The following is a 12,781-nucleotide window of genomic DNA, read 5'->3' as shown; positions in this document are numbered from 1 at the left end:
GACGGAAGGGGCGGGCACGGAAGAGCGGCCGACAAGATGGCGGCGGCAGCGCTACGCTGCTGGAGGCCGGCTCTGTGCTGGCGGCTGCCGGACGCGGTGGTGAGGGGCCGGTCGGCGCTGTCCGTGCTCGGCTGCCGCCCGCTGTCCCGGCTGTCGCCGGGCAGCGGCCCGCGGACGGGCGCGCAGAGGAAGGTGAGGGAAGGAGTGAAGGAACCACGTCCCTCCTCAGAGGGGGAGCCCGGGGCGGCGGGCCGGGCCGCGCTGTTTCCCCCTTTTCAGTCACTAAACAGCTTCTCCTCAGCAGCTGGTGTCGTGGCGGTCGCTGGCGGCCACCTTTGTGCTGTGCGGCGGGCTGCTGGCCGCCATGAAGAAGGTGAAGCGGCGGAAGGAGGAGGGTGAGTGCGGGGGGGAGCGACCGGACCCTTTCCGCCTTACGGGAGGCCGTGCTGCCTCGGCGGGACCCAGCCTGGGCTGCCAGCCTGTGGGCGGGCGGGAGAAGCAGCAGGAGCGTCGTATTTTGTGTTCAGATGATGTATTTTACCCATTTAGGCATCCCGCTGAATCACTTCATGCTTTGCACAGTGCCGCTTCATGCCTGTTTGTATATAAGTGCCACAGAAAACTTTCAAAAATTAAAAAAACCCTTCAAGGTTAGGCGTTTTAAAATTCTTAAATATGCTTTTGCTGTTGGAATAGTTGCGTTTGATTATGCACACTGCTGCCAGTCGATGCCGATGCCGCACAGGCACGGAGGTGGGGTTTTCCGTGCATGTGGGTTTCCCCCTGTGTAGCATATGCGTGCATTTCCCTGTCCTGCGGTAACTGCCCATGCATTTCATTTTCACGTTTTTAGTGTTGAAAATCAGAGATATTACAGCTTTTAGGATGCGTTCCATTTGCCAAAGATGCAAATTTTTCTGTTTCACACCAAGCCAGGTACCTGTCTTTCCCTTTTTTCCTTTTTATTTTTTTTAAATAGAAATACAATCAGGTGACAATGAAAGAGTTTATTATGTTTCAAAGGAGTTTAGTGAGATATTTGATTTTGCTCAAAATGGAATGCTTTTTGGAAGCCTTGTCCACATTGGACTTCAGCATGATGGACGTTGGTAGACTTGATGTTTCAATGCCCTGGGCTGTGACTCTGTGAGGTTGCCTGACTGTCAACTGCTTCTGAGGCTCACCTGGGAAGCAGCGTTGATTGTGGCATGGATGTGTTTGATCCCCTCTTGTTTTTTGTAGAGCTGGAGAAGGAACGAAACCGAGGCATTGGGAAACCGCTGCTAGGAGGACCCTTCTCACTCATCAACCATGAGGGACAGCCCAAGACCAGTAAGGACTACATCGGCCAGTGGGTGCTGATCTACTTTGGCTTCACACACTGCCCTGACATCTGTCCTGATGAACTGGAGAAAATGATTGAAGTGGTAGATGAAATTGGTATGGAAATTTGCTTCATGTAGTGGTCATTTTTATGGGAGGTCCAGGTTTATTGTGGTAAAATATTGCAAATGGTAATAACTGATGATTTTTTTTTTAAATGTAGTTGACTATTATTCAGTAGTTGAATTAATTGCTAAGTGATACATACATCAGTCTGCCTATAGGATCTGATATTTAGAGCACAACAGCACCGATCTTTCTGCAACAGGGGACTTCTTGGTAATAAAACATAGAATCATAGAATCATTTAGGTTGGAAAAGACCTTCAAGATCTTTGAGTCCAACCATCAACTATGCCCACTAAACCATGTTCTGGAGTACCTTGTCTACGCACTTTTTGAATACCACCAGGGATGGTGACTCAACCACTTCCCTGGGCAGCCTGTTCCAATGTCTGACAACCCTCTCAGTAAAGAAATTTTTCCTAATATCCAACCTAGATCTCCCTTGCTGCAACTTGAGGCCACTTCCTCTCGTCCTATCTCCAGCCACCTGACAGAAGAGACCAGCACCCACCTCACTACAACCCCCCTTCAGGTAGTTGTAGTGAGTGATAAGGTCTCCCCTCAGCCTCCTTTTCTCCAGACTAAACAGCCCCAGCTCCATCAGCCGCTCCTCATAAGACTTATGCTCCAGGCCCCTCACCAACTCGGTTGCCCTTCTCTGGACATGTTCCAGCACCCCACTGTCTTTCCTGTAGTGAGGGGCCCAAAACTGAACACAGTACTCGAGATGTGGCCTCACCAGTGCCGAATACAGGGGAACAATCACCTCCCTGCTCCTGCTCACCACACTATTTCTGATACGGGCCAGGATGCCGTTGGCCTTCTTGGCCGCCTGGGCACACTGCTGGCTCATATTCAGCTGGCAATGATGGTGACAGGTTACAGGGAACGGTGCCATTGCGTTGTGTTTTTGCCAAGAAGTGGTTGTGGGGTGTTTCAGTTTTTTTTCCCTCTATTTTATTCATTCTGAGAACAAATCTCTGTGAGAGTCTCTTCTGAGAGTGACTGTGCTGTGGAATGGAAGTTTTGGAAAGGCTGTGTGGTAGAGGTGGTTTTCTCAGCCTGCAGGTCCTGAAGAGTTACGGAGCAGGGATAGTAGTAACCAAGCAAGTGGGAGGGCAGACTAAACTGAAGAAAATAATAGTGAAGGCTATGGCTGGAACATGAGGGAAAGAGCCTGAATTGTGTCTTCACCTATCCTCTTGCTCCACCATCACAGGCGTGCTTTTGCTGTATCGACCATTGTGCTTTGATATGTGCATGACGCCATGGCATTTTCTGCATCAGAGCCAATTTGCCATCTCTCCTAAGCAGGGCAAGGTCTCCAGCTGAGACACTGGAAGTATAGCTGCACCCAGCAGAAGCACAGAGCGTAGGATTTCATGGCGTTTGTTTCATTCACAAATTACATAAATTAAGCTGCACAAAATGGCCTTTTTTTGTCACTTAGGGTAGGCTTGGATTGATGTTACGGTAGCTTGGCTGTGAGCTTGTTTGAAGGGAGATGAGAAATGATTTTAGTTTTCTAAGAAAAATAATAATTGTTAATGTCACAGACAGAATTCCAACTTTGCCTAATCTGACCCCACTCTTCATCACCATTGATCCTGAGAGGGACAACGAAGAAGCCATTGCCAGATATGTTAAAGGTATTACTGTTTTCTTCCTTGATGTCTTATAGCATGTAATATAGAGCACTGAAAAGGAGGCTCTTGATGGGATTCTTTTCACTAAAATGTATAAATGTCTTCTTTCTGCCTAGAATTTTCTCCGAAGCTGATCGGATTGACTGGTACCAAGGCACAGATTGACCAAGTGGCCAAAGCTTACCGTGTGTATTACAGCGAAGGTCCCAAAGATGAAGACGATGATTACATAGTGAGTAAATGTACAGCCTTTGCCTAATGAAAGGCTTTGGATAAGAGCATCATGCAGATTTTAAAATCAGAAGGCAGCTGTTGCAATCTGTGCTGAAGTCCTACATGACAGAGCCCTGTTACACCAATGTGTTAAGCTGCGTTTTAGAGGTCTCAGTCAGAATCAAGGTGCCCTCTTACAAGCTCAGAACCTCACTGAAACATGTTCTAAAAATGTACAATCCCAGGCCTGCATACAGAATTGCATATGAGCTAGCAAGCTTGGCAGTAATTTGAACTTTTTTCTGTCATGTAATGTTTTTGTCTGGCTGTTTTCCTGTGTGCTCCAAAGTGAAAATGGAAGTGGGAAATTAAGGCAATAGGAAGAGGGAGAAATGAGAGTTAAAAGTGAGTAACAATTCATTCCCTGCCAAACTGACACCAAGGAGTGAGGTCTTCCTGGCTAGAGACTTGGATGATGCAAAGTCTGCCTGCAGATACTGTGGGGATCTTCCTCCTGTGTCAAATGACCTGGAGGAGAAAGCATATTAATGCTAATTTAAGTGGGAATAAAATATGTAGAGTAATACTGTGACGGGGGTAACTGAGGTTTAAGTAACACTAAACTGGGTAGTCAAAAATCTTACTTCTGGAAGTGACTAGGACTGGTTATAGGGCTCAGAGCTGCTGCCAAGGCCTTCCTGACTTGCCACATCCTGAGCAGACTGGAAGAGTAAGGTGGGTACAAGTGATAGGACAAGTGAGGATACACAATATATGATTGTCATTTTTTTTCTTCATTACAAGAACTAAAGGCATCAGAGAAAACTAAAAACAGGTTCAAAAGGAAAAGTGATGGTTCTTCTTGCAATGGGCACGTGAGAAGTGGAATCACTTGCTACAGATGCAAATGGTAGAAGTTTATGGGAGTCTACAGGGAGACTTGTTAGTCTTTGGAAAAAACAGTCTGTTGAGGATTATGAAATGGACAGAAATCTTGGCTAGTTCAGGAAGCCTGTGAGCTAAAAATATTTGGAAACTGGGAGGTAATAGAGGAAGATAGTATATTTTTGGTGTTGGTTTTATACTCTACTTTAAAGCAATCATTGTTGGCCATTATTTGAGGTATGATGCTGAGGCAGATCGATTTTGGTCTAATTTGGTATTGTCTATTCTTAATCTGTTTTTTAAAACCACCTGACTGCAGCAAATAAATTATCCACGTGGACAAAACACAAAAAAGTGTTGCTTAGAAAGAAAAAGCAAGAGCAGCACGTGAGCTCAGTAAAGAGAAGATGGGATCACACTGGTGATGTGCACTGCTCTACATTACTAAAGGAGTGTGAAGTGGGAGATCAAGAACTTGTTTTCGCTTAAAGTGGCAACTCAATAGCTACAGAAGTCTGTGTCTAAGATACTATATTTGAATGGAGGAGAGAAGCTTGCTGGAGAAATTCAACACCAATTTAAATCAATCTAGCATCAATCTGAAATCAATCTAAAGATACTGCTTAAAACCAGATTTATAAAAGGGGGCTGGTGGAAATGCAAGAATAGGTTATAGGAACAGGGTTGGCAAAGGATGCCTGCTCAAGAGAGGTAAAAAATCAGTAGAATCTGACACTAAATGAGTGAACTGAAGTTGAGGAGAGGTGGTGGAAATAGAAAAGAAAAAAGCTGAAGGAGTGCTGCTCCTCATGAAGTAAACTGTATGTGGATTCTAGCAAACCACACCTGGATTCTGGCATGGCTGTGGGGGGAAAGTACAGGGTTCAGCCAAGGGAAGTAACTCTACAGATGTTGACAGCTTCAAGGGAGGCTGGAGGGTGAATCTGAACTGGAGAATGTGACTATAGATGTAATGAAGTAGAAGGGATTCAGGATCCAGGGAGAATACCACTGGTCTGTGCTACGTTTGTGAGTCTGAGAAAAGGGAAAGGCAACGAGGAAGAAAGGCCAGTGAATTGGGAGGAGGAGAGCAGCCTGGGAGCCCTGGATGTGGTGCCAAGGAGGAAGAGTATACCTGCATCTCTTCAGGATTTGTCATAGGCTCTTGGTTTTGAGAGGCAGTGAGCTCTATGTGTTCAGGGCAGGAAGGCCAGAGGACACCGGTCTCTGAAACAAAATGGAAGGAGTATAGCAGCAACAGCAGACCTGGGAGGGAGAGCTTGAGGCTGGTTTTGTGCCTGCCTGAGACTTATCCAGGTAATTACTACTCTGTCATTTCTTCCAGTAAGGTTTTTTTTTTACCTCATTATGTCTTGCATGGGCCTGTTGTGCCAGTTGGTGATTAAGACTGACGTTTGAGCAGGAGTGGGTTCAGTTTCCTCTGCAGGCTGCTGGGAGGTAGGGAAGAGGAATAGGTCCACTACAGCCAATTAAACTTGTCTGCTTGTTTTAACTTGAAAAGAACATTGAGATGACCATTTAGAAATTATAATTTCTAAACTCCTGTTTGAATTTTTAAGTATTACTTGGATATTACTAGTTCCTATGTTATAATCTCAATTTTATAATTCTCAGTATCAGAATATCCAATTTACTTTTTTTGTTCTGTGGTTTACAAGATTGCATTGAAACTCAAATGATGATCTTATGTGCATACAGTGGGAACAGTGCAGGCTTCAGACACAGCTTGAAAAAAAGTGGTCTTTTGCACACAAACTGCACTCCATCCTGACTGTATTTAATCTTTCATAGGCCGGGGAGTTAAGATGCTCTGAGCAGGCTACTTGACTTTTTTTTTTTTTTTGCTAGTTTCCAGTTGAAGGATCTAAATTGTGATTCAGATTCCTTAAAAAAAATTGTCTCCTACAACATGATTTTGTGATCTTATCTTGAAAATTTGAAACTAGATTAAAATATTTGAATTAAACCTGCTTCAATAAAATTTTGAGAAACATTCTTTCAGTGACAGAAATGCCATTAAGTTTAATGCATCCTTTTAGCTTGTGGTACTGGAAATGTTTATGTGATTTCTTAATTTCAAACACAATTGTACTTCCAGTGCACAAGTACATTTCAGTTCTTTTTCTCTAGTGGCAGTGAGATAATGTAGTCACTTGAGCAATCGCAGATTCATGGCCTCCATTTTCAGTATTTTGTGTCTTTGCTCATAAAGATGTTGTCACAGATGCAGACAGTACTGGCAGTGGCATTTTAAATAAACTTACAGTGGAGTTAATTTTTACATAAATCAAATTGGAATACCTCAAACATTCAAGTAATTGTTACTTTGAACATTTTTTAAGGTTATTTCAATTCGGACAGTAGAGGGAGCCCCCTCCCAGCACACGTATTTCCCTCTGCGCCAGCTCCTCTATCTGCAGCCCCTGTATCCCAGTGATGCTCTTGCTCCCATCGTTTGCACTGATAATGAACTTTGTTTAATGAAATACCTCTTATTTAGTTATATTAGTTATATTTGATTTATGTCATATTAGCAGCAGGAGCTTGAATACCTTGTGGGGGTCATGGAGCATCATGAAAAGTAGACGGAAAGTGGGAAAAGTGAGGGGGAAAGACCGTTAGTCCACAGGTTTGACCCAGTCTTGTTTGTGCTGCAGGAAGGGTGTCAGCAGCTTAGGGAAGACTTCTTTTGCTTAAAGTATTCCTTCACACATTCTGAATATGCAACTAGTTTTCTCTGTTTTCTTGGGTAAAACAAGAAGAGGTCACTGAGGTGGTGCTGAAGTTTTCCTTATCTTGCTTTAGCTTCTTGGTGAGAAGTCTTGTCAGACAGCTGAACCAAAGGCTGAACAGGATGCTGTTGCTGCTGACTTTGAGAGATGTGCAGGATGTTCCAGTATTTAAAGGGTGGCTGCAAAGAAGATGGAGACTCCCTTTCTACAAGGAGTCACATGGAAAGGGTGAGGGGTAATGGGTATAAGTTACTCCTGGGGAGATTCCGAATGGACACAAGAGAAAAATTTTTCACAATGAGAACAATCAGCCACTGGAATAATCTCCCCAGGGAAGTGGTGGATTCCCTAACATTGGACACATTTAAGATTCAGCTGGACAGGGTGCTGGGCAATCTTGTCTAGACGGTGTTTCTGCCAAGAAAGGTTGGACCAGATGATCCTTGAGGTCCCTTCCAACGTGGTATTCTATGATCTTTTTTACCAAGCCACAATGTGCTCTCTTGCAGGTGGATCACACAATAATAATGTACCTCCTTGGGCCAGATGGTGACTTCGTGGACTATTATGGCCAGAATAAGAGGAGCACTGAGATTTCTGCTTCTGTTGCTGCACACATGAGAAAATACAGATCCTAAAACACAAGGTCTTCAAAGATTGATGTGAACATCACCTGTAGGTTTGGCTGTAATTGGGCATTGGAGTTAAAGCAGAAGCATACAAGTGTAACATCCTGTCACCACATGCCTCCTTTCTTCCAGACAAGAAACGCATCCATACTTCTGCAAAATACCATTATCAAAATTCTCTATAGAGCGTTCCCCATGGATATTATTTGCAGCAAGATCTAGGCTACAGAATGAAATTTGGGACTTCTGTGAAACTTTGTTGGGAGCAAAAAATGGAAGACACTTTGTCTGTGAAGAACGTGTGTCACTGGTAAAATTAATTGGTAACTCTTGGCAAGACATCAGTGGATGATTACTTGATGAAAAGCCATGTGGGCCATGGCATTCTCAGAGGACCCCTGCCCTCTTTTCTTTTTTTCTGCACTGTTTTGCCTTCTGGGAGAGGCAGTTACAATATTATAAGCAGGAGAGCCTTAGGAGGACTACTGTGTCAAGGTTAAGAAGGTGAAGAGCACTGAAAGCATTAGCAGCTTCCATGCATGGGACCAGCCCTGTAGTGTGCCTTATCTCTTCTTCATTTGAATGCAGAAATGAAATGTTTTTTTCTTGGTGATTTTTCCAGGTTAACACTGTTAACTTACAAGGAAGCAAGTAATGGGTTGCAAATAAGATTTTTCTTCTGGTCTAAATGATTTTATGCATAGTCAGCCTGATTGTGCTATGCTGAATAGTGAAGTGGGGAGGGTGAAGGGGGTCTGTGTCCATGTATAGGGCTGTCAATCAGATAAATTTTATGCAGTGCAGCATTTGAAAATAAAGATTGCTTTTTATAAGCAATATTTTTTTTTTCATTAGTTAGGTTTGACTAGAATATCAACAGAACTTTGTATACCGGTCAACCTTCATATTCTTGCTCTGTTTTATCTCTTTTTAGAAAGTAGTGTTTATCTGTAGTAGTGCAAACCATAAGCTGAATGTGCTTTTTTAAGGTAGCAGAGAATGGCCCACAGGAGACAAAACAGAAAAGTTCTTGGTGCAAGTCCCAGAGTGTTTCAAACTGAACACAAGTGTTCCTTCTGGTAGCACTGGTATTACTCTGAGTGTGGGGGTAGGAAGAGAACGTTCCTGTCGGAGGGAAGGTGCAATATTTATGGTAAATTTCCATGTTTCCAAAATTCTGAAAAACGGTAAACTTAACCTGTTCCAGGGCAGTTATAAAACATGATAAAGTAGTGTAGGTCCACATCAGCTGCCCTCTGCTATGATGACCTCCTGAGGGTAGCGGGAAGGTAACTGTGATAGAGTATGTCTATGGCTGCACTTTTGTGATAAAGCTCTGTCAAGGAAGGAAGATTCCTGAGGTTCCAAGTTACTTCCCCCCCCCCCCCCCCCCCCCAAATGCTAGATAGTTTAAAGAAGCTTTTTATTTCTGTTTTAAAGGATCAGCAAGGATTTTTCTGTATCATTTTACAGTGGGAGTTTTAAAAAGTGTCTTAGTAGAATTAAACTCAACAGCTGAAAAGGAAGTTAGTTTTTTTCCTCCTTGTGCTGGCTGGCTTTATTGCAGTAGGCAATAGGAGTGACTTCCAAAGGAAGTTTCACACTTTAAGTCTTCTATCAATTAGAGGCTGTGTCAAATCCAAGGTGTTATCAATGATGTTAGTGTTTGTGATAAGTGGCACTGGCAATAATTTTATTTTCATGTAGTGGTTGCAAGTGTCAACATTGTTTCTCAAGAGTGTTTCCTTGCTTTTTCTTTTTTCCCCACAATCCTGGAGGTAATTTCTATTCAAAACTTCCCTTACAGAGCTGACTTTTGGCACCTACTAGCTCTGCATTTCTTTGTCCAGGTGGTTTTGCACCAGTTCGTTTTGAAACAAGACAGTCCATGGCATGACCTGCTGGTTATAGTCCTGCGGGAAGCAGGGCTGGAGACCTCTGGAGCTCCCTTCCAACCAGCACTTCTGTGTTTCTATGAAATTTGCCTTGTTGAGACTTTACTCACTCAGTGCTCTGAGCCTCCCTGCTCTGGATGAGTGTGTCTGTTTCCTTTTTTCATTATGACCTTTACCAGGGAAAATCACCTCCTTTTTGAACTTCTGATGCAGTTGTTTTGAGGATGACTTGTGCAATACAGGATACAGAAGGTGGTAGATTATATTTATCCACTCTTGTGAGAAAAGCAACATCGAAGTACCACCTGCTTATGGGTCTCAGTGGCCCAACATTCTGGCCATTCAGTAGGGTCAATCTGTAGTGGACAAGTGCATATTAACTGCTAATGAACAGAACCAGCAGTGAGTACTGCTAGTGGAGACAGTGTTTAGAAGTGCAGGCCTGTGCAGCTTTTTCTAATGCCCTCTCATGTGCTGTAAGTCCCCAGGCTGTTCTTTACCGTACTTGCATTGGAGAAATACTTTTTTTTCCTTTTTGAACAAGTCAGAAATAATCTGAATATTTTCCCTGTGGGCTGGGGGAGAGGAATTTTCCTGCCTGTCACGCTGCTGCTTTTGTATAAAGAGTCCATTCCTCTCTGTTCTGCGTTTCTTGAAAATAGTGATGTAGAAGACCTGGTGGGAATGTGACTAAGAAATGGAGCAGCTGATCCAGGAGGATACTTTGCCTCTTTAAAGTCTATTTGTGCTTCTCTTGATTACTCCCAAGCGCCTATGATACCCTGTGGAGAAAAGATGAATTTTAATACTGTACTTTGAATCTTTAGGGACTGAAAGTCTCATAATACAGATTTTTTAGCCATATCAGTCTTCCAAAAGGAATGGGAAAGAGGCAGTATTTCAAAGCTAAAAATGCAGCAGGTTGATCGTGGGGCTAAGGGAGAGAGAAGGTGTATATATTTAAAACTCATTTTACTTAACTGACCACTAAGTAGAGGAGTAGTTTGAGTTTGGTGTATGTGGTAGCCTCTGCCAGGAACAGGGCTTGGCCTGGGGACCTATCTCTTCTGGCAGTGTGGGGCATCTCTGTCAGCAGCAGTCATCGAAATGCCAGGATTGCATATCGTGCTATGTGGGGGCTTCTCCCTGTCATACTGGTGTGCACCCTCCTGGGACTGAGACCTCCCTTTGTGTTTGGGGTCTTTTATTGCCCCTGCATTTTTACCAGGGGAGCATGTGTTAAAAGCGTGGCAGTTTCCTTGAGTTTTCCCCTAAATCACTGTGCTGGTGGTGTTTTGCATATAGTGGAAGCATAGAAGGGGCATGTGCGTGCTCCGCAGCAGGGGGTGGTTTAAAGAGAGTGGGTTTAACTGATGTGAAGGAGATGCTTGTGCAAAAATATCATGAGAAAGGCTAGGCAGATGGGTTGCTTGGCACAGTGATCTTCAGTAGGTTCTGGTCAGTTGTTACTGGCAGCAGGAAAGAAAAGTGAAAAATTGACTCCTGTTCCTGAAGGATTGCTGTATAATGGTAGATTGCCTACTGCTCACCTCTCATATCTGTGCAACAAAAACTGGCTCTGTAGTGAAGTCAGTCATATCACAAGATGCTCCCTTTTTTCCACCGTGTGACTCCACATTACATCTCTCATGCATTTTTACATACGTTGTATACTTGTTCTCTGGACAAAACTGATTTTCCTGGTTGACACTTACAGGTGTCTGTATTTCTTTATCTGACCACTTTTGAGTTGTTTGTGGCTAAGTCTCTGCCCCATCTTTTATCATCCCTTGGCTGTACTGCTCTACACAGTATCCTTTGTCTGCATTTCTGAAGGTGTCTGCTGTCCTGTCAGGCTTGTATTTCTTTATATTCCATCAGTATGTTAGTGACAAATACCTTATTCTGCACAGAGTACAATCTGTGTAAAACTATGGTTGTATGAAGCAATGATAAGTAAAACTAAGACAAATTAGCCAGAACCACCTGCTCAGAATAAAAAATCAGTAATACAGCTAAGCCAAGTTAAAACAAAGTAGAAGTCAGTAGAAATTTGGACGAGGCAAGCCTGCCAAGCCTCTGTCCCAAGGCTTTGCAAATTCGATACAAAATCTGTGCGCTGCAGCATGTCAAGGATTACCCTGTCTACATTTATTTCCCTAAAGCTAATTTGCAGTTGACTCCCACTACAGAGACAAATGTAAGATTTCTGTCTTCCAAATGTTTTGGCATAAGTGTCCTGTCCTTTAATTTGTTTTTATGTGCTCTGAAAGGCAGAGCCAGCTGACACAGGAAGCTTGTGGCAGGCTGGGGGGCCTGTGGGAAGGGCACAGAAAGATTTAGGATGGAGGGACCAGCCTGTGGGCCATGTCACGGCACTCAACTGTGTGCCTTGCCTCCTGGCAGTGGAAGCAGCTGATGTCCTGCTTCTTTCTGCCTCTCAAATTGACCCTGCTCATCTCTTTTCCCTCAGCCTTTCCCAGGATAGAAACTTTCTTTGGAAGTGAGTAGGTTTTTTTTCAGGTTTTTTTGTTTGTTTAAAAAAAAAAAAAAAATCAAATCTGTTGTTAAGGCAACTGTTAGGCTTTCACTGCCCTGCCTTGGTGACAGCAGAGAGCACAGCTCTGTTCCCTGCATGTTTAGGAGGACTGAGGGCTGTGCTGAATGGTCACCAGGAGGAGGCAGAGGTGTTCAAGGGGTGGATACGTAGTAGGGGTAAAGGGAATATGATGCAGGGGCTTGGAGACCCTTTGTTAGTGGATGTCCAGTATTTCTTCAGTGTCAGAGCAAACTCCCCCTGTACTCATTGTACCCGAATGCCCTGTAGCTCAGAGTGCAGTGCCCAGCCCACAAAGAGGGAACTCATGTCTGGCAGGGAAAGTTAATGACAGGACTCATTGCTTGTGGCTGTGCTGTGTGCTGGATTGGGGTGAGGGGTGCCTGGCTCCCTAAGTGGGTCTCCCCCATGTCCCAGTAAAGTGGAAACTTTACTGGACTACAGGTTTCACTTGGGAACCAAATTTGTTGGAGTCTGGTGCTGTGAAGGTGAACCTCTGTTACCTTGGGCAAACAGAGACCTCTGGGTACCCCGTGGACAGACGGACAATAGTGTACAAGCCTGGCAGAGGCCAATCCACAGAGCTTTACTGTATGTGCCCACACCACACCCAGCCCCAGCCTACTTGTCCTGTAAAATACCAGCAGAAAATAGCATCTTTTCAGAGCAGCTGGCATCTATAATACTGACTGTAGAGCTGTTGCCATCCCAGGCTGGGGACTAGTGACAAGATGTCTGAGGAATGAGGGATGGCT

The 12,781-nt window shown here is 44.0% G+C and overlaps 1 protein-coding gene across 3 annotated transcripts; it reads left to right on the top strand.

Moving 5' to 3' along the window:
* Nucleotides 1–36: 36 nt before the first annotated feature.
* Nucleotides 37–11,183, top strand: LOC115342337 (protein SCO1 homolog, mitochondrial). Of its 3 annotated transcripts, none has more exons than XM_030016470.2 (6): nt 37–192; nt 302–395; nt 1,243–1,440; nt 3,005–3,097; nt 3,211–3,326; nt 7,455–11,183. In XM_030016470.2, exons 1-6 carry the CDS (start codon nt 37–39, stop codon nt 7,581–7,583), a joined length of 786 nt encoding a protein of 261 aa, XP_029872330.1. In that variant the 3' UTR covers nt 7,584–11,183. The 3 variants fall into 3 exon arrangements, with proteins under 3 accessions (XP_029872330.1, XP_029872331.1, XP_040979459.1); XM_030016471.2 differs by having other exon boundaries at nt 305–395; nt 7,455–8,407; XM_041123525.1 differs by lacking the exon at nt 7,455–11,183 and adding an exon at nt 4,112–7,429.
* Nucleotides 11,184–12,781: the final 1,598 nt, after the last annotated feature.

This window comes from Aquila chrysaetos, chromosome 5 (genome assembly GCF_900496995.4).
Source record: "Aquila chrysaetos chrysaetos chromosome 5, bAquChr1.4, whole genome shotgun sequence".
Classification (NCBI taxonomy): domain Eukaryota; kingdom Metazoa; phylum Chordata; class Aves; order Accipitriformes; family Accipitridae; genus Aquila; species Aquila chrysaetos.
This window is presented reverse-complemented; position numbering and strand designations above follow the sequence as displayed.

What these genes read in the sequence shown, in the direction of transcription:
- LOC115342337 (XM_030016470.2), top strand. Translation starts at nt 37, where the DNA reads ATGGCGGCGGCAGCGCTACGCTGCTGGAGGCCGGCTCTGTGCTGGCGG. An exon ending in GGACGGGCGCGCAGAGGAAG is followed by an intron (nt 193 to 301) that starts GTGAGGGAAGGA and finishes GCTTCTCCTCAG; the next exon opens with CAGCTGGTGTCGTGGCGGTC. An exon ending in TGAAGTGGTAGATGAAATTG is followed by an intron (nt 1,441 to 3,004) that starts GTATGGAAATTT and finishes TTAATGTCACAG; the next exon opens with ACAGAATTCCAACTTTGCCT.